Consider the following 20,913-nt stretch of genomic DNA (forward strand, 5'->3'; position numbering starts at 1 on the left):
ACAATTTCTTCTTCTCCATATTTAAACATGGTATTTTGTTACCAAAGACCCTTTGCTTAATATGCTAAATAAATTCATGCAGTTTCTTGATATCCTTTCTTAGAGTCGATCTTGAGGTTCTCTGTTTCCTTTCTTAATTACTTAAGCTTCTGGAAAGCATAATTTGAATGCTTATAACTTTATTCTTTGACTGTGTGTTTCATGTTCTGACATCTTCCAGCAGGTAATAAATATTTACTGTCACCTTACTGCTGAAAGGTAGCTAACTTACATGTCTTTAGACAGTATCTCTTAGACTACAGGTGGCCTGGGATTAATGAACTTCATTGTAGACTAATTTGCTTTGGTTATGAGTACAGACAAATATAAATGTGGCAGGCTTTTCTACAAAGTAAATAACTGCATACAGAGCTCTATGTTCCTAGAGCTATAAGCTGCTTCCAATATGCAAGTTATCAGAGCTTGGTGATTTTTTTTTTTTTTTTTTTAAATTTTCCTAGTATGTAAGGAAACTGCTATGTTGTGTTCTAAAACAAAAGTGGACAATTTTTCATTCAGCTTCATTGCCAGGAAAAGATCTGCTCAGACTAAAACAGAGCATAAAACTGAAGGGAAATCTATTGTTTGCTGATTTTTCAAGTACCTGTTGATTAGGTGGAAGTTGACTCTGGGAATATTACCTTTCATTTTTGCCTGTCTAATTTCTAATGGGTGATTAGAGCCATTAGATGGATGATTCAGTCATTACTGTGTGATTCAGTGCAGAAAGTATGTTTAAACTAGAGCATCATAGGTGGCCAGGCTATTGTAATAGGCAGCAGGGTTCTGCTGCTTTCAGCTGAGTAATGTAACTGAAGTCTCTTAAGTTGCATGTGTTCAAATACACTCTACAGAAATTTAGCAACTGTAGAAACTTAATTTGGCCCTCCAGATCTTCTGGTTTTGTGACATTGCCAAAAGGGAAAGTAGCCTGACTTTTAGTACTGCTTGCGGGTGGCTACTTTTCACAGGGGACTGCTTGCAATGAGTAACAGGAACGATTGTTCTAATCAAGAGCTAACAGTAAATCCTCATTATTTGCTTTAACAGCAAAATCCACCTTTTTTTTAGAGGTAGTAAAACTTCATAGGGGGTTTCATTATAGTACAAACAGACCTGTGACAGTGACTGCATCCTTGCTAACTGTAATCTTACTTGGTATCTGGTAGGAAAGGTGATTTTTGTTGGGTTTTTGGTGACTTCAGAATTGAGGAGGTTTATTCTGTTTTCATTAATATTTTTAGAGTTTGTTTACTGCATGTAGGAACCAAAACAAAAGGCAGGGTACTCTTTTATAATTAAGAAACTTCAGGATATGTAAAAACGTTTTCTGAGACACATAAGCAATAGAGGAGGTTGGGGGCTTGTCAGAATTGTGTTGGCTTAATATCTGCTAAGGGTAAGGTAAGGGTTTCTTTTTTTATTAAAAAATATCAGGTTTGCCCAGATGTTATAAAATATTTTTAAATGATAATGTGATGCAGTCATAGTACTTGCAATTGGATCTGTCAGTTCATTTACTTTGTCTGATATAAGCAAGCAGTTTTAAAGCAGGTTGTATAACTTACATGACCATCCTACATGAATATTTTTAAATATGTGCTTAAACAGATTTGGCAACTGATCGGAAGCTTTTTCGTCTGGTGTCGAACGACTCGTTTGTCTCCATCCAACCGTCATTGTCCTCTGGACAGGATTTGCTGAGGGACAACAGTGACAAAGTGTGCCTCTCGAACAACCAACTTGTGGACCAGTCTAAAAACAGTGCATGTGACACAGAAGTAGCTTCACTTGTAACTCTGCATTCTCACTCCTATAGGAAGGATCATAGACCACGAGGTGTACCAAGGACTTCTAGCTCTGCTGTTGCTTTTCCAGATGCTTCACTAAATGACTTCCCCCTCTATCAGCAAAAACGGGGGCTAGATCCTGTCAGTGAGTTAGAAGCTTCCAAGCCCCCTTCTGGATCCCGAGAGTCTTTGGGTGAGAACTCTTGCATTTCAGGAGTTTTTCAATTAGACGACATTCTGAAAAGTAGCAGCCCTCAACCATTGACTAAGAGTGGGAAGAGCAAATCGTTGAAAGCAGACAAAAGTATGGACAGTCTGAGAAGCCTGAGTACTAGAAGCAGTGGTTCAACAGAAAGCTACTGCAGTGGGACTGATCGTGACACCAACAGCACCATCAGTAGCTACAAAAGTGAACACACTAGCTCAACGCATATAGAAAGTGTTTTGTCAGAGCATGAGGAGGAGTCTCCTAGAGAAGAGAAAAAGGATGGTAAGACAAAAGACTGTGGTGTCGACTCAGAGGATGACAGTAGTTCTACTACTGACAAAAGGACTAGTAGCGAAAGGACTGCTGTGGAAGTGAGCACTCTGGGTGGTGGTCAAGAGGTGAAGGGTTCTAATGCATCCGATGAGATGCACAGCCAGAAAGGTCTTGGTGCCTCTGCTTCAGAAGAGGCCAATAAGAACCCACATGCCAATGAATTGACTACACAAACTGACAGGCCTCATGGGAAGGCTGCTGAACAAAGAGATGAGCAGAGTGAGAAACTAGCTGTGTTAGTAGATTCAAGAGCTTCTAAAGAAACTAGTGGAAAACAAAAAGAAGGAGATGTTCGACCAAAATCTTCTAGTTTAATACATCGAACAGCCTCTACCCACAAGTCCAGCCGGAGAAGGACAGGAAAAAAGCGGGCTAGTAGTTTTGATTCAAGTCGGCACAGGGAATATGTTTCCTTCCGAGGTGTATCTGGTACTAAACCTCACAGTGCTGTGTTTTGTCACGATGAGGACTCCAGTGATCAAAGTGACTTGAGCAGGACATCAAGCATGCAGTCAGCTCACCAGTTCAGCAGTGATAGCTCTTCCAGCACCACCTCCCATTCATGCCAGTCTCCTGAGGGAAAATACAGTGCTTTAAAGACCAAATATGTTTCTAAAGAACGTGGGGGCACAGACTCTGAAAATGCTCACAAAACCCACGTAAGCTCTGAAGGAATTAGCAAAAAAAGATCTACACGACGGACTTCTAGCACAAACAGTGCCAAGAATCGTGCCAGAGTGTTAAGCCTGGACAGTGGTACTGTAGCTTGTTTAAATGACCCAAATAGTTTAATGGCACCAGGTAACATAAAACAGTTAACCACTTCAAAATCTGATTTGGAAGCCAAAGAAGGAGAGGTGCTAGATGAGCTATCTCTGTTGGGAAGGGCTTCACACTTAGAGTCAGTCACTCGTTCTAGGAATAGCTTACCAAGCCAGGCTACATTTCCTGAAGGGGAAGAGCAAGAATCAGCAAGTGGAGGTAAGTAAATGACCTACCAGAAGCACCTTGTCATATTTTGTTAATGAGTCTGGTATCTATGACTTAAGTTAAAACTAAACTACTCCTGTTTCTTCACTCTTGCCCAGTAAAACTGAAAAAGCATTTCCTTCATAATCTCGTGTAATATCTACAGAAATGGGTGTTGAATCCAAACAGCTTTTACAAAATGTATAAGTGGAGGTGTTAGGGGATTGTTATCTGCAGTCTTCATTAATTAGAGCTGTATCTTAAAACTATTACCTGTGATCAAATCAAACCTGCTCCATTGTATTGAGTAACACATACCATTGCAGCCTCTCTGGCATGGCTTGAGGTGGCATCAAAAATAAAACCAATCCCAAACCCTTACCATGCTGCCTTTCATTGTGGATTCTTACAATGGTCTAGTTACCAAACTGAATTCTCTGAGAGATCTGATTTTTGCTTTGCCTTGCCATTGCTGGCTAGACAGTGTTGTTTATTTTGGGTTTTAGGGGGTTTTTTTTTGTCTTGATTATGTGACCACAATAACCTTCCAGTGTTGGAGAGGAATGCAGTTTCCTCTTACTTTCCCTAACTATTGTTTTGCTTGGTGTATTGTGAATAATAAACTTACCTGCAATAGCTGTTAATATTAATACAGATTAGTAGTGACATTTAAAGCAAAATTTGGAGCTCTTAATAGTTTTTTTGGTTTTTTGCTTGTTATGATGTTTCATTTCTTTTCTTGATTAACTGTATGGACTGCCTTGTGTATCATGACACAAAGTCTTCCAGTTAAGCATATTTAAAATACATTTTCAGAGTACTATTAGGTTGCTTATTACCTCAGTCTGACTTTTGCAATTGTCAGAGCCCAATACCTACCAAGTAACTTCGATCTTTACAGCTAGATGCACAAACCCTTCATAAAATTGTATTTTAGATCAAGACAGGTATTTTTAACAAACTGCAGCAAATTTGACTTATTATATGGCCTGCTTAGATAGTGCAGTCTGCAAAATATAGTGACTCTTTCATCTTTAAGATGTTTTCTTTTTATCTCACTGAGGTAAGATATATGACCAATAGTGGGGTTTTCTTTTGGTTTTGTTTGGGTTTTTTTGTGGAGTTTTTTTGTGGCGTGTCCCCCATTTTTAACACAAGCACTGTAAAGATCAGTACAATTAATTTCTGGGGAGGAAAAAAGTATGCCACACTGAAGTTCACCTGTGTATTGATTATTGATCAAATTTGACTGTTTTACCATTAGTTCAGACCTATTTATATGCCTTTACCAATATATTCAGATTTGTTTTTTTTTTTTTTTTTACTTTCTTTCTGTTACTCCTAGTAACAGATTCCTGCAGTAGCTTTACTAAGACAGTCAAGCTCTTCTAGTACAAAGTCTACAAGCTAAACATTTAAAACACTTTCTTCCTAAGGCCTTGGTAAAGTGATGCCTCTTCGTTATGTCTGCTGAGAGTAATTTGACTAATAAAAGGTCTTCTTTATGTATTTACCATTTTGACCTAATGCTTTCATTAGCGCAAAATTTGATTTCATTTTGTTTTGTTATTACTGCTTAAAGTTGTTAATATTCTCCCTTTATGTGCAAAGGAGGATTAACAAACCTTTCAGAACATGTCAGACTTTGTATGTGCTTACTACTTGTCAGTAGTTTGAAAGAATTAATGGATGACAGATGCTGTATATTGTGAAATATTTTGATTGCTCTTTTGAAGAGTGAAATGGTGGGGAAGACAAACCTTAACACATTTCAAAGCAATCTTAAAGATACAAATCTGTAGCAGCTTAAGCAGGAAAAGCTTGCTGTCATTCTTGGTGACCTAATCAATTTCCAGTTTAAAATTTTACATGATGGTCATTTTGAAGTTAGTATTTTTAATAAGTGGCAAGTACCCAAGAAGTACTTTTCCATGGGTTGCAGGCTGTCTTTAAGAAGCAATCTGGAATCAAGTTCAGATTTGGTGACATGATATGGTTAATAGCACTTGCTATATATTGTGTTTCTTCCTACCAAGTGAAAAGGAAGTATTTCTTTTATGATTGTAAGAACTGAGTGTCATCCTGCCTTTTTTTTTTTTTTGAAAGCAGAACAAAATTATGACTTACTTTTCTTTAGCACTACTTAAATATTTATGCAGTCTTGTCTAGCACCAAGGCAGTAATTACATTGCATTTGTCTGTTCATGATCAATCCGACTAGTTCTTTCAGACTGGTCCTTTACTGGTTTTTCTTTTGTGTGTGCCTTTTGGGTTTTTTCCCCCAAAATTTATAGCTTATATTACAAGTTTTGTAACATCTGTATCTTTAATTGTGGCTTTCTTCTTTAGGCTTACCCATGACTAATAGTAATGGGAGAAAATGTTTTAACTCTTCAGAATCTAAGTTGCTTTATACCCAGTATTTCTTGCTACTGCATGTCTTCACCTTTTTGAAGACACTTTTCACTTTTTAAAAACATAGATGTGTAATACAAATGTTGTGTGTGTGTATGTATAGCATTTTTTTTAGAAAATTAAGGAATAATTTTATTGTTGCAGGGGAATTACAGAATGAACTTGGTGTGGATTTTCATATGATCAGGGGATATTGGTTGGATGTGATTTTCAGAAGTAGTCTTGTCCAGCCTCCTGCTGAAAGGATTATTTTGTAATTTTATATAAATATTTTTATATGGCTAATTACTTCTTATAAACTTCTGAAACAAATAATTACCAGATGCACACTGGATAACTAAAAGACTGATAATAATTTCACCTCTTTTCCAGTCAGCAGCTTTCAGTTCCTGTTTTTTAAATATGACTTAAATCACTAATTATAACTTCATTTTATCTTTCAGTATTTAGGGACTAAACTAAAAAGTACATTCTTGTTTGTGTAACTACTAAAATGTATTTTGTAATGGATATGGCCTTTACTAATCTTCCATTAAGCAGGATTCTAAACAAACTTGTATCTGAGGAAGTGAAATATGTACAACTTAGTTTCATTTCAATATTATTATGCCAGGAAGTGGTGAATGACTCACTTGCTGAGAGACAGTACGTGCATTTTAATAGAAATTGCAATTCGTTAAAATGCAGAGAAACAGCATCTGAAAATTCTGAAATGAAATGTATGTGGTGGATATATAACAAAAACAGTGGAAGATGTCTTACAGTAGTTATCCTTGTTTAACTATTAAGACTCCAAAAGTAGCTAGTGAATTGATGAGTCAGTGGTTAGTTGAAGTTGCTCAGATGTCTAGTGATATTTTGGAAATACCCTCTTTGCGCTGTCCTGTGCCTGGTTTCTGTCAGATATGTGCTTTTTTCTGGATTGCTGTTTGTAAAGATTTAAAGAGCCACCATAATGCTTCATTTGACACAGTGACGTTTTGTAAAACTTGAGCTGGCCTGAAAAGTCAAATGTTCTCTCCAGTTCTATATTAACTGTAAAAGATGCACCCTTTAAGTTGCTACTCTGTTTTACAGCTTGCTGTAATTTAAGGTTTATTTACTTTAAGTTCTTGAGCTAACGTACCCTTTTGTAAATAAAACTGCGTATAGTGTGATGTGTTTTTCCTTCTGTACATTGCATAGCAGTATTGAAGTAACAGCTCATGCTATTTTCTGTGTTTTGAGGGCTGCAGTATATCTCTACAGGCAGGCACAACAGGGCTTTGTGAATTTGGATGAGTCTTGTGTTTTGTATGATACATGGAAACCTGTTCATCTCTTCAGTCTGTGTGTATTTTTACACATGTGCTTAGTGTGTCTGCCTGCAATTATTACAATTAAGTTCTCTGTTCTTCAGCCAATGGTCATGTCAGCTGTTGGCAATATATTACTTTTTTCCTACTATGCCAATGTTGCACACGGTCTGTGTCATGACTCAATTTGCCTGTGTTGTAGAGCTGTTCCATGCTTCTGATGGCTTTAGTTTTTGCTATGTTTACCTGCAGAGAGAATTAATATAGTTACAGAAGATGGGGCTTCTGATCTTGTTTTCTGTGCATCTACCAATTCATGCTCAAACTACTAAACCAAACAGTTTTGTGTGAGAAATTGGAGTTTAGAAATGGTAGAAACTGAAAAATGTGTAAAGTTCTGTGATTGGGTTGCATGTATGTTCGCTATAGCTGTTCATGTGTTCAGCAGGACCCCTGCTGTAACTGGACCCAGGTAAGCAGATCAGCAGTAGAAAGGACTCTCTTCCATAGGAGGTTCTTCTTGGAACCAAAAGTTTTATTCCATTACTTGATTTTTTAAGATATTAACTAGCAGTGTTGTAATTTGGTTCAAGCATGACAGCGATTTTAATGTTAGTCCTTTCCAATATCTGACTTTGAAAGCATTATACTGTACTGTTGCAGCTTTTGTGTGTGAAGGTTGTCTTGATTTTGTCATTTTAGTAGAGGTCAGATTGTTACCTTTAAACACTTAAAGATATAGAGAGTGTTAGGAATGATGTATGAGGCTGCTGTGAATTTTCTGCAGTTTTGGAACTTACCAATGCAATAACACTTGAATGAGTCTTGCATCTATTTATTGTTAATCACTGTCTAGTAAAGCAAAACTTCAGTACACTTTATATGGGGACTTGATCCTGTGTTTTGTCCCTTTTCTGGTATTTATGGATAATACAGAGGCTTTCATTAGATGACTTTTGCTTGATTTGGGAAGAGTGGTTTGTTTTTATTGACATGCATTGTTCATGTATTTGCTAAATATTCATCTCAAACAGGAGTTGAATAGGAATTTTTGATACTAGATAAAAATGAAGCTGCATCTTTATGCTGCTTTGTAGATGCACCTGGGTTTATTCGTCTGCCTAGAGACAAGAAAGTTGTAAAAGCTCTGTAAACTGTGATGAGATTGCTCACATTGCTGCAAAATGTAGCTGTCAGATGAAATTCCAGGATGTATCAGAGTTGACCACTAATTAATGTTTGGTGTTTTTGTTAAGGCCATGTAATGCAAACATGACTTTCTGTGTATGATACACTAACATAGTATGCCACATAGGCTGGAAACGCTGTGTTCTAAAGATTTACAGCATCTTTCCTTAAGGTGAATAAATCTAAATGCAAAGTCAGAATTAAATTTATTAAAGTTTAATGTCAATTATGAACATAATACTAGCTGTTGATACCCGAATCCTGGGATATAGGGTCTGTATGGGTAGGGGATCAGATGAGGTTTAGCTTTTGTTCTTTGACCTGAAGTCCATCGATGTTATATTCAAAAGGTCTATGTGAGTAGCCTAATGTTTTTAAAAGTGGAATAATTGAAGTGGGAAATACAGCGAAGTAAAATAACTAAGACTCCTAATTTTATCTTTGGCATTAGTATAAAAATTTTACTGTCAAGCTGGTCTGTAAAAATGTTTGGTTTAGAATTCAAACCAGATGGTTTTATTGTCCTGTTTGTTCCCTCCTTGATAGTGTTTTGCATTTCCGATTGTTGTAGTGACTGTTTTGACGTAATTGTAAATATTTCTCAAAGTCTCAGACCTGTTATTTTTTTTTTCTTTTTTATAAATGCAACCACAGTGCTGAAGTCTCAGGCTTTACTTTCCTTCCTAAACTGTGTGTTGTTTTCTTCTGCTTCATTTTGTAGCAAAAATGTGTAACTTGGACATACCCCTCTGTTCTTCATCATTTCTCTTTTGCTGCCCACATATTCATTCTTCAGAAACAGTCATTAGTGATATTTTTCATTAAATATCCACAGTAAGTTATAGTACTCTAAGCTAATATTTTGATTTTTCATCAGAGAATTATAAGAAATCCCTTCAACTGGAGGTTTTATTAAGGTGCGTAATAATATGCTGATTAGTCTGCTGAGTGAAGATATGGACTGGATGGACTCCTGCTTGGGTATCTTACATGTATGGTTTTTAATACAGTGTTAGGGCATGTGAAAATAAACTATAAATGCCTCAGCCGTGAGGGGAGTGGTAGTGTTAACCCATAAATGCACGTGAAGTACATATTTTCTCAGGTTTTGAGCACAAACAAGGTATAGATGTTCAATACTGAAAAACAACATTTCAGCTGTTTGGTTTGGCAAACTATCTTCTGTTTTAGAAGACAGATTTCATTGCTTTTGTGAGTGCATGAGCCATAAATGATTCATTCCAGCTCTTTCTAAGAAAATGTAGGCTTAGTAATTAGTAATAGTTGAAACTATTGAAAATAGTTAGATCACGATTTCCCATTTGATAGGGTAAGCATGATAGGGTGGCATGTCCAAGCATTGCTCAGGTTCCGTGCACACCTTTAACCATGCTTAACCTGAGTAATGTTCAAAACTATCTAGGCTTTATGTGATGGCGGGAGGGGGGTTGGTGTGTTTTTGTGGGGGTTTTTTTGTTTGTTGTTTTTTGTGTTGTTTGGCTTGGGTTTTTGGTTTTTGCGTTTTTTTTCCTGAGAAGAGTAAGGGGCATTTTCTGCTATGGTGGGTTTTTCTGTTGCTTGCATTCTAGTTAGACTGATGTTTGCAGTTTTTATCCTGAAAACTTTACGGTTTCCCACATGGATACTTCGCCTTTGTATTACTTTCATACTATATCTTTCCAGGAATCTTCTTATGAAGAATTTATCTGTATTTCAGAATTTATCTAAGGCAGTGGATTTAGCATTTGTTTGTAGCAAAATGAAGTGGTCTTGTTGATGCAATAAAATTTGGTAGTTCTGCTTTTTCATGTTGTGCTTCTTAAGCTTCTGTCATGTAAGTTTTGGTTACAAACAGTGGTAATTAGGTTCAGGGAGATGTTGCAATTGCTTTGGCTTATTTTTGTATGAATGTTCCCATTTGAAAGAAAATATTAGTGTCTTGTTTCTTAAAGCTAGGTGTCATACAACAGTTGAATAGTTGTAGTGTAAAACTATAGATTTTCAGTTCTGTTAAAAACTTTGAGAAACTATAGAGGTTAATGTAAAAAGATGCAATGTAAAGTATCATTCCAAGTGTCTGATGACAAAATGATATCCTTATGACTTTTTAAATGTGTAGCTGCTAATTTGGCTCCCCAGTGTTAAACAAACACATATTCATTAATAGATACAGGTGTCATTATTTCTTCTTTGAAATCAGATGTATTATAGTTGGGAATAGGCATGTGAGGGGTTAAGTTTGCTACAAGGGTGTCACTAGGTCTCCACCTCTTATGTTATTGATCTCTGGGAAGTAGGTTTGTATTTGTACTTTGTGCACCTTGAACTTCTAACGTGATTTTTGCATTTGTGAGAATAGATAATGTTGGTGACTTGCATTCATATGAAAACATGCAGAGAAATTTTAAAAATTTCTTGAATTTAGGTGTAGTGTTTCAGCATAGACGTGTAGCATTAAAAAAGCTGTAGAGCACCTTTTAACAAACATTCTGTAAGCCTGAAAAGCTCGTCTTCCTCTACGGATTTAACTAAGCAGGAGCTTTAAAAGTATGTTTTCTGTTATCTCCTCCTCTTATATCTCGATTTTGTATGTGACTGTAGATGCTGGATCTTACATTTCTGCAGACTATGATAAGTTGTTGTAAGTAGCAGTATTGGAGAAGTGTGTGTGTGACATCATAAATATTCAAGAAAGCCTATTGATATTAAAACATGATAAAACTGCTCTCAGATTATGGTAGAGGGTAAGTTAGGAACTTTGTTGTTCTTCCTATTGGTGAACTCATAAATCAGTTGCACTTCTCCTTAAAGGCAAATAGAAAGACAAATATGAATCAACGTAAGCAGCTTTCCTTACTGGTGTATGTATTTTTTAAATTGTATGTATTCTATGAAATGACATTAAAACCAAAAACCCACCAAAAAGCTCTCCCCAAACCCAAGCAAACTAAAAAGGCTGATACAACAAAGAAAACTAGACCACAGCCCCTTTGGTTTTCCTTTTGGTTGTAAAGGATTGGCTTTTGGTTGTAAAGGAAAAGTTTGGCTTTCCACACTTCATGCTAATCTTCTCTGCTCAGCTAGCCTGTTTGTTTTTTTTTTTTTAAACCTTAGTCATGTTTTCAACATGTAGCTTCTTGCAGTGTTGCATAATGTTAGCAGATTTGGAGCTCGTTGGTCTGAAAAGCCCTGCAGTCTTTTCACAAGAGCTTGTAGACTAGTACAGTGACCCTGGATGTCAGCACCTACATTCAGGAAGACTGTTTATATAAGATGGGCATTGAACAAAAATTTCAAGATGATAATTTAAAAGACGTGTGGTAGAATAGGTAGAAAGCTAAACCAAAATCTACTTTGAATTTTAAAGTTAAAAAGAAGTAATAAAAGGTTAGAAAATGCAAAGCTGTTTGCCTGTACAGCTTTGAATTTAATCCCCAAATACATACGAGGTTTTTTAATTTTTTTTTCTTCAATCATGTTTATATCTCTGGTTTCCTCACAGAACACTAACTCTGTCAGTCCTTGAGATAGACTTGCTTTAGTAATAAATTGGAGCTATGTAGGAGGAACCTATCGTGTTTCCATAGTCTCTGCTTCAGTTATTGTGGAAGGTGATGTTTGCTAAAGCAAAACAGATGTCAGTGTTTAGTATGCTGCCTTAAAGAATTGCACTTGAATGCTTCTTTTGCTAAGTAGTTACAAATGGTAATTAAGATGCAATGCTGATGTTTACCATCTTAATGGTAATTCAGATATTTACATTTCAGTTAAGACTAGTCACTGTTCTTAATTTCGTGGTGCTTAACTATGGCCTGGTTATCAGAATTGTTTTTGCATCTGAACTTGGTGGAAGCTGTGTTGTGAATGAGTTTTTATATGCTGATGTGTATAGTAGAAAAAATGAGCTTTACAAATTGTCACCCAAAATTAATGGCCAGTTTTGACCTCGTCTGTCAGGATTCAATCTGTCTTGTTTAGTGTGTTTCACTTGATTTGTACTTCAAGTATGAGCTACAAAGAAATGTTTAAAGAAATTAGGCAATGTATATTAAAATAAAGCTGTATATTAAACCACAGGAGAAACTTACTGAATTCTTGCTGAAATACCCTGAAAAGGTAGTATAATCTACTCAATCTTAGAATTATTAAAACAGTGGTGGAGGAATGAGGAGAGAATGAGCAATCCCTCAGTTTTCCTGAAAGTGCAAAAAAGGACAGAATTGAGGATGCCCTTAACCTCTATTGTTTTGGTAATGAAATGCTTGTAACTTGAATGTTGGTATTAAAGTGTATCTCTTCATGTAGCTCTTCTATTAAAGCAAGCTGTAGATTTAAGCTTCATAGGTAGAATTCATTTGATAACCTGTGGTTTATGGGTGAATTAAACTCTTGTTTCAGCCTTTATTGCTTGAGCTATGGCAGTAGTACACAACAGTAATAGGTTGCTGTAGGTTGCTGTTCCCTGCAGACCAGCATTAGAATCTTTGCTGGTAAGTGTTGATAGCATAATGACAGTAGTGTTGTAACTTGAAATGCGCTGAAGTGCTTAGGGCTACTCTGCCTGTAGTATTTCTGCCATTGCTCACTGTGGTGGGTTTTTTGGGGGGGTGGAGGGGGAAAGTGGCTGGGTTTTTTTGTTAGTCTGACACAATTCTTGGTTTTCTTCCTCTAGTAACTCTAGGCTTCTTGGCTACCAAGTTGTGACTTCCCTGTCAAGATTGTGATTCTCCTCTTAAACTGACTTCATGTTAATTTTTTTTTTCTCCTCCTTCACTTGCCTGCCAAACCTTATTTTCTCTGTGGCCCATTCAGTTGAGATCTTTAGTGCTCTGCATTCAAATTGGCAAGGAGCTTCCTTGGCTCAGGAGGAAGATTTCTCGGATTGTAGACACACCATGAAGCAGTCCAAATCTGAAACTGTTCAGACTGTAGAGTTTAAGAAGCACAGGTGGATTTTGAGGATAAATATGTGGATAAATATTTTAATCACTCGGGTACATACAAACTATTTTTTACAACGTTGTTTAATAAATGAACCAAACCTTTTGTTTGGCAAGTTAAAACAACGAAACCATCGGTCCTTACAAAGAAGTTGTAAGGACTCACTTATTCTCAACCTCCTGGCTCTGTAAATTATATTGTAACTAGTCTAGAAGGAGCAACATGTATCCCTTGTTGCTTATGGGAGAAAAAAGCAACTCTTGTTTTGTCCCCTGAGAGAGTTGTGGTGAAGTTAACTTCCACCTTACCTATTTGGAAGAAGTTATAAAATTGAGAAGATTATGGTGACAAGTGGCAGACAGCTTTGCTAGGTTGTCGTTTAGGCTTCTTCTTAATTGTGTGTTCAGTGAGATCAGTTGTAGATCAAAGGGTGAGATCAGTTGTCTCTTCCTTCCATGTGTGAATGGAAGAGATTTGGGATACCCAACATTTTTTGCAAGCTGGCTATTTGGATCTGGGGGTGAAAAGAAAAAGTAAGCTGTATATTCAAGAACACTCCCCCAGCCACACAGATTCTTGCTAATAACTGTGTTGTGATCCTGTCTTGAGGCTGCTTATTCAAGCAGTTAGGGCATGAGCTACTTTTGTTGTTGCAAGTCAAGTTCATTAACTTGGGGAGGGTCAGAGGGAAGAAAGGAGTCTTAAGTTACTGTGTACGTAACTAGGATGGGTTCTTATTTGACCTAAAGTCTGTCTTGATGCAGCAGCACAAGCCAGCGAGGAGACTGTCACATTTCGCCGTGAACGCAGCACATTTAGGCGTCAGGCAGTACGACGCCGGCACAATGCAGGGAGTAACCCTACCCCTCCTACATTGCTCATCGGATCACCCCTCAGGTAGGGTATCTAAATGTTCCACCATATTTAGCATGCATGCAGCAGACCACTTCCCCACACCCACCAGTGTTGCCAGAAAAGCACTTTTTACTTCCTTCCCCACCATAACCTCCTTGAGCTGTCACTGCATGTCACTGTGGGCTTGTTGAATTGTGCATGTATATGTGGCACTATTTTAAAAATGGTCAGGATAGTCAGTCTCTAACATGTTATAGCTGTTTTCACATTGACATAAAAATTAACTAATGCTAACAAACTTTGCCTCAGTGGTTTTCATCAAAAATTTTAGGAACTTCTATTTTCAATCAAGGAGAAAAACCCAAGAAAATAGTATCACCACTTCCCATTTTGGTTTTCTTTTCTTAAAGAAAGTAAGCATTAGGGACTAGTACTATGATAACTTTACACAGCTGCAGATTGAGAGAGATAAGCATGATAGCAAAATGACAGAACACTATAAAGAGCTAAGTAGTACATACAGAGGCTCCAAAACTGAAATACGGTTAAACCTTTATGAATATCCTGCAGCTCTTTACACCAGAAGAGAAATAATGAAATGAATAGAATGCCCAGTATTGCTTAGTATTAAATCTAATTGTGTGGCACTTTGCATGCCTTAGCGATGTTCAAAATGTACTCTGTACATGTTTCTGAGGAGTCCCCCAACCTTTACTGGCCCTTTTGTTTACAACACTGAGCCAATTTGTTACATGCAGCAGCTCTGTTTGGTCTGTCAGCCTGAACTGCAGAAACAGCAACTATAATAAGTTTTTAAACTTGTGATTTAAGTCTTTGAATTTCTTGGTTGCTTACGGTATTGGAGAATCTGGTGAGGAGAACATGGCCTGTAGAAGATGGAACACTCCCCTATAAATATTGAATTAACTCTTCCTTCGCTTACATGATAAATATGTAGGAGTAATTGCATATGTTGTATATTCTTAATGATTTTCCTTTGTATGCCAAATTGTCTTTTGACAATAGAAGCAGTCTGCTTTTGTGTTTTGGGAATATTTATGTGGGTTTTTTTCACTAGGAAAAGCTGTAGAAACTGAGCAAATAAAACAAAAATCATTTGCAATGGAAGATGGCAGAGGAACTGTGCCATCTTTGTAACACCACTAAAATATTTGAGGACTATGTTTGCAAATTTTCTTCAGGCAGGGGGATTGCAAGAATGGTACTTAGAAATCTAACAGATGAAAGATTGACTTCTGTCATATCAAGGACTGAAACTAGTTAGGTGTGTTTTTAGTGGCTAGTCCAGCATGAAGCAATAATCATGTAATTTCAGATATTTCTTCTGGTAAAGTTTTTGGTCTTGTTGAGTGTAGTGTGTTCAAGCTGCTGAAGGATGATAAAGCATTGTATTCTTTCAGATCACTTTTGGCATACGTAGTTGCCTTAACTTGCCTCTAATTTTTTTTGTTTTGTTTTGTTTTCCTTTTTTTTTATAAAGGAGGGTAGTATAGTTTTGTGTATGGCTGCATAACAGGCTGTGCAGACTGATCAAAGCTTCTTAACTCTGTATTAGTCAGGAAACAGTGTTTTCTTTCTTGTAGGTATAAAGTAGGGAAAATAAAGGATGTTGTTTTAAACTGTGGTTTTGTTTAGCCTCATTTTCACATGCTAGTGCAGTCACTAAAGTTCCCATGGCTTAAGCTTGACTTCGGTGAGAGACTATCAAGTAACTTTGTGAACTTTGAATCATGAATTTCACTTCTTGAAGTGGGAGTAACATTTTAATCAGACAAGCTATTCAAGGGTAGAAAAGCAGGTTAAATATTCTAGCCTTGTATTTCCTTTAAGCATCTTTCAGTTCCATTTTAAATTTAAAAAAGGCAGCCAGTACTGCTTACTGTACTTTCTCTAACATAATGACATACGTTATCAAAAATACTTGTATTGTAAACATTCAGAATTGAATACTAGTGAGGTTTGTTTGCTCAAAGCACTGTATATGATGCTAAATGACTGTTCCTTGGAAAGGAGTTAAAATGCCTTAGTCCAACCAAATACCAAAGTGCTTTTGGATTTGTTTGACACAAATCCCATTTGAGCTATCAAGTGTGGAATGTATCTGAAAAAATATGTTTATTACTGTTCTGATTTCTGGATGAACAGTGTGAAAAAAACTTTTCCTTTATATGGGTAGCTTAATTTTAGTGTAAATTTTGTGTTACTGGAAGAAGGAAACCCTTAAGAAAGATTCTAAAGAAATCATGCCTAAGGAACAGATTTGAAGAAATACAGAGAAACTTTTGGCCAGTTACTACTAAAATTTTTTCAAAATATCCCTGCAATTGTACTGACATCGCTCCTATATGCTGTTGGTGAGCTGCCTCAGTCTAGTTGCTGATATTGCTAATCCAGACTTCAGAACTTCTAAAAGTACTAGATTTACTAATCTTTAGTTGCCATGATGTTATGTCTTTCTTATTCTTGCCAGTAAAGCTTTAATCTTCTAAGTCTCTCATAAAATTGGATGTTGGGGAAATTTTCCCTAGAACCTGTCTATGATTACAATTAGTTTTCACTTCCTCTGTGAAATATTTAGTAAAAGAGACAGTGGCATTATATATGTGTGTCTTTGGCAATGGTAGATGGGTAAAACCTGGTCTAATAAATTCTGCTGGTTTGATGCTAAATTAGACACAAGATTACTTTGCCTGGTAACCTAAAAAAAGCCAAAGCAAATCTAAAATCCACCAAAAAACGCCATGCACCCCTGCTTTTGTCCTAAGTGTCAACAGTGGTTTGGGCACTTAAAAAATATATATGCAGTGGCATCCCATGTAGTCAATGGTGTATGCATGCGTGTGACTGTATGAAGCAGAATTTTATTCTTGTAATTATTCATTAGGCAGAGAACAAACAAATTTTTTGCATATCTGTGCAATTGGTTGACGTTGATATTATGGCAGGTTTTTTAATTGTGACAGATGTGGATAACTATTCTAAGGGCAGCTGTGTATATACACCTTTGGATATGTACCTGCTGTTTGTGGGAAGGCAGTATTTTTGAGCATTGTTGTGGTGTTGCTGATAATACTTAAGGGAGACAACGAAGGTTGGAACATCTGTGAACTTCCCTAGGGCATTTTTTGCTGGATAGCTCACTGAAAGCCTTGTGTACAGCAGCAAAACACTGAATTTAAATTTGAGATTAAAGTATGTTAGAATACGATAAATAATAAGTTGCAGTTCTTTTCCTCCTGAGCTTTGTGCATGTCTGCATTATTCTGCATGAGCTTTTTTTATTATCTATTCTTATATCTATATTTTGTTTTCCAGTGATGATCTAACAAAAGAACTGAAAAGTAGATGATGTAGAAAATACTGTTAAAAGCAAGTACATCAGATATAATCCTTCAACTCTTAGTAAGAGCTTTTTTTAGTTGCCTCATTTACCAACTCTAACATCACACTGTAAACAGTGAAGTGCTAAAAGCAACAGGTGATACTGTTTTTCAAGAGTGTTTAAGCTATTTTCCAGTCTTTAAAATATACAATCTTTTATCTAATATAATGTCACAGCTAATGACTGTATTATGTAACTGCTTTGAATCCACAGAATGAAGGATAATAAAACCACTGCTCTTGCAAAGATGGTATTATAACAACTGCAAGCATCATGTAGTCTGACACTGTCATGTCTAATATTAAAAGTTTAGTATTAAACAAGCTATTAAAAAATCTAACTGGTAAATAGCTTTATAAAGTAGTTTTGCAATGGAAGGCTGTGAAGAGAAGAATTAACATTTTTAGACATTGTCTTCTCATGGCTATAAATGTACAAATTTCTCTGAAGCCCAAGTTGACTTTTAAAACTTGTGTTTTGGTGAGTAATAAAGCTTTTGCTGTACTTTCAAAATAACTTCTAAATAGACTTAAAACTTTTGCCAAATAGTAACTTCCTGTAGACCATCTTAATATGTTCAAAATAATTCTGAATCCAAACATATCACTTCAATTAACTACAAGATTGGTGGTGTGGCCATTAACAAAGCTTAAAGACATTTTCTGGTTGGAGCGTGGATTAATAATAAGAACGGTGATGTCTCTGGGATTAATAAAAACTCTAAACAGCCAACTAAACAGCTGATCAGGTCATACCTAAATAAGCAAAAAGGACCCCAGCTATAGTGTGGAGGCTGGAATAGTCAGTACTAAATATAGGTGGTACCTCAGGTTAGTCTATAGTTAAACTAACCACCAGTAATTTGCTTTTGCACTCACAAATTAAGATTTAGAAGAATATACTTTTTGGGTGATTTGGGGAGATCTTAAAAAGCAATAGTACTTCTAAGAAGTTTGCAGGAACAGTATCTCTAGATTACTGATGTAACTAGTCCCTAAATATTCTGTCACACAGTTCTTAGGGGTTACTTTAACCCTAATCATTTGATGCTTAATGCTACTATACTCTCTTAAAAACAGTTTTCCTCTTTAAACTGAAAAATCTTGTTTTGCTTCACTTCTAGCTCTTTCTCACTTCTTCCTGGTAATGTGTCCCCAATGCGTGTTTTCTCGTAGCCTTCAAGATGGTCAGCAAGGCCAGCAGTGCTCCTCCCAGGTCAGAGTGCAGTCCCGCCCCCCTTCCCAGGCAGCTGTGCCCGGCGCTAGCCCCTCCTTGCTGGTGAGAAATGGGAGTGTCCACTTAGAAGCATCACTTGCCACTGCATCTGCTGTAGGCGGTAGCAGTTTGCACGATGAACTTGGTATGCAGGCCTTATGTAACCTTGGTGACATGGAAGTTTTAATACGGCAGATTTATTGGTAATAATGCAGTGAAAATCAGCTAACTTGAGCTTTGTTTCTGAGTCTTGTAGGTGTGTTTCTAGGAAGGCCATATTGCTCATCAATTCATTGCCTTTGTCAATTGCCTTTCCAGGCACTTTCTCTAACAAATGCATGATGGGAAATAAGGATGCATAGAAACAAGTAAAGATGGTGTGAGAGCTTTCTTGATTTGAACAATGTAATAAATTTTTCTTGTGGTCTTGCAGGCAGTTGAGCAGAGATTGAGGCTTTGGGGATCTTCTGGTTCCTGAAAAGAAATACTTGTTAAGACTCCTAGGAATTCTTGATCTTACATTCTTTAGATGAGTTGCTTAGCAGCTGTTCAGAAAATAAATACTTACATAAATGAATGCTTTGCTTTTAATGTACACCTTAATTTAGGAGCTTGCTATTGGAAGGAAATCTGGACTCTTTCTTGTATCAGATGTCGTCATTTTACGGAGGTTTGTAGAGCCCCCTTAGTTCTTCATGGTCCATTTTATGTGGTATTCTTAATTGTTAACTTCTGTGGAGGAAATAAAATTGCTAGGGAGAAGATAAGATAGTCATAATAAATGACTGATCTGCTTCACAGAGTGCAGGGGTAGGCTTGGAAAAATTCCTGTCAGGGATCTTTGCAGCTGTCTGTACATGGCCTGAAATACTTATGATTTCATCATTAATATCTAACTCTTTCTTGAATTATTAAAATGGGCATATTTAGCACTGGCAATTACTATAATGGAATTTTGAGCACCTGTCAGCTGTAATAACCTAGAAGTACAGGTTTGCTCAGAACACTGACAAAACAGTTGTTTTAGACCTTTCTGTAACCCAGTACTACAAGATAAATGCGTTGTCATCTTACCTCACTAGTGGGGAAGACTCCATGAGTTGCCAGTTTGTGGTACCCCTTTAAAAGTGAGTTTGTTGGAGTCTTCATTCTTCTGCATCATCTAGCTGCAATATAAGGAAAAATATAAGAAAAACTGAAAACCGTCTTGGTCTACTCTAAGATGTTTTATAAAATTTAACTACAGATGTAATAAATACACCTGATCTAGTTATCTGATCAGTTTTGTTGTAGATTCTATTGCTTTACTGTTTTGTAGATAGAAGTGTCATTGTTTCAATCTCAGTACTTGTATGTATGTCTCAACTATGAAAGCTTGTATTACGAAACTAATTTTCTTTAATTTGGACTAATTTTTTGTTTGAAAAAAATGTACTCGTAATGTAACTGTGAAATTGTTACACTGGTTCTATCTGTCCAAGGTTAATGTTGAGATTTTTCTTGAGGCCACCATTATTTATTTGAAGGATTTGGTCCATCTTACCTAAAATAATACAGTTGAGTTCTGTAGAATTTGCCATTTAATATGCAGTCTAGGTCTACATTACTTAAGAGCTATGTTACTGTGTCCTAGCAGAAATCAAAGTGGATAATTTATGAAATTCAGCATGGCATTCAGGCTCTCTAAAAAGGCATATGCATTATATTTGTTTATACTGGAGTCTTCAGAAGTTTATGTGGCTTAATTCTTCTGAACCTTTGCCTGTACTGTGCCTACAATTGTATGGGACATCACATTGTCTTCAGGAGATGCAAAACTTCCAGGATCTGCTAGATAGAAATCTGATGTATAATAGGCATTTGTTTCCTGTTTTGAAACTGACCACCTGTTTAGAATCCTTTGAGAGAAAGCAGCTCTTATAGGCAGGATCCTTTTTTATTATTTTAGGAAAATCAAATTTTCCAGTTTGTGTAGCAGGTTTTATGTTTGGTTAAGAGTAAAATAGTTGGCAAAATGGTAGAAGCTTTCATGTGTGTGATTCCTTTATCAGGCCTGACAAAGTATCTTTCCTTATAAGTGGTATGTTGTTGCTTTGTTTGTTTGGGGCTTTTTTGTTTTTGTTGTTTATTTAAAACCCTCAGTCAGGGATGAAGTAACACTATTTTTCTATTTCCACTGAGTCTAAGGCTTTTGGTTTTTCTCTTGTTATCCAAAGATACCTTACAGCAAAAGCAGACCATGTTACTTTAGATCTTGTGTGG

The 20,913-nt window shown here is 36.5% G+C and overlaps 1 protein-coding gene across 8 annotated transcripts in view; it reads left to right on the forward strand.

The window, feature by feature from the left end:
* The window catches only part of PCNX1 (pecanex 1), an 89,722-nt gene that overhangs the window by 17,954 nt on the left and 50,855 nt on the right, over positions 1-20,913 (forward strand). For 3 of the 8 annotated variants that reach the window (XM_085062206.1, XM_085062209.1, XM_085062214.1), the window contains exons 6-8: positions 1,651-3,351; positions 13,943-14,075; positions 18,612-18,796. In XM_085062206.1, the coding sequence (XP_084918332.1) occupies positions 1,651-3,351; positions 13,943-14,075; positions 18,612-18,796 (2,019 nt within the window). The remainder of the gene's footprint in view (positions 1-1,650; positions 3,352-13,942; positions 14,076-18,611; positions 18,797-20,913) is intronic. The other 5 variants (XM_085062210.1, XM_085062211.1, XM_085062212.1 and 2 more) reach the window with 3 other exon arrangements.

This window comes from Lichenostomus cassidix, chromosome 5 (genome assembly GCF_008360975.1).
Source record: "Lichenostomus cassidix isolate B80296 chromosome 5, HeHo_3.0, whole genome shotgun sequence".
Classification (NCBI taxonomy): Eukaryota; Metazoa; Chordata; class Aves; order Passeriformes; family Meliphagidae; genus Lichenostomus; species Lichenostomus cassidix.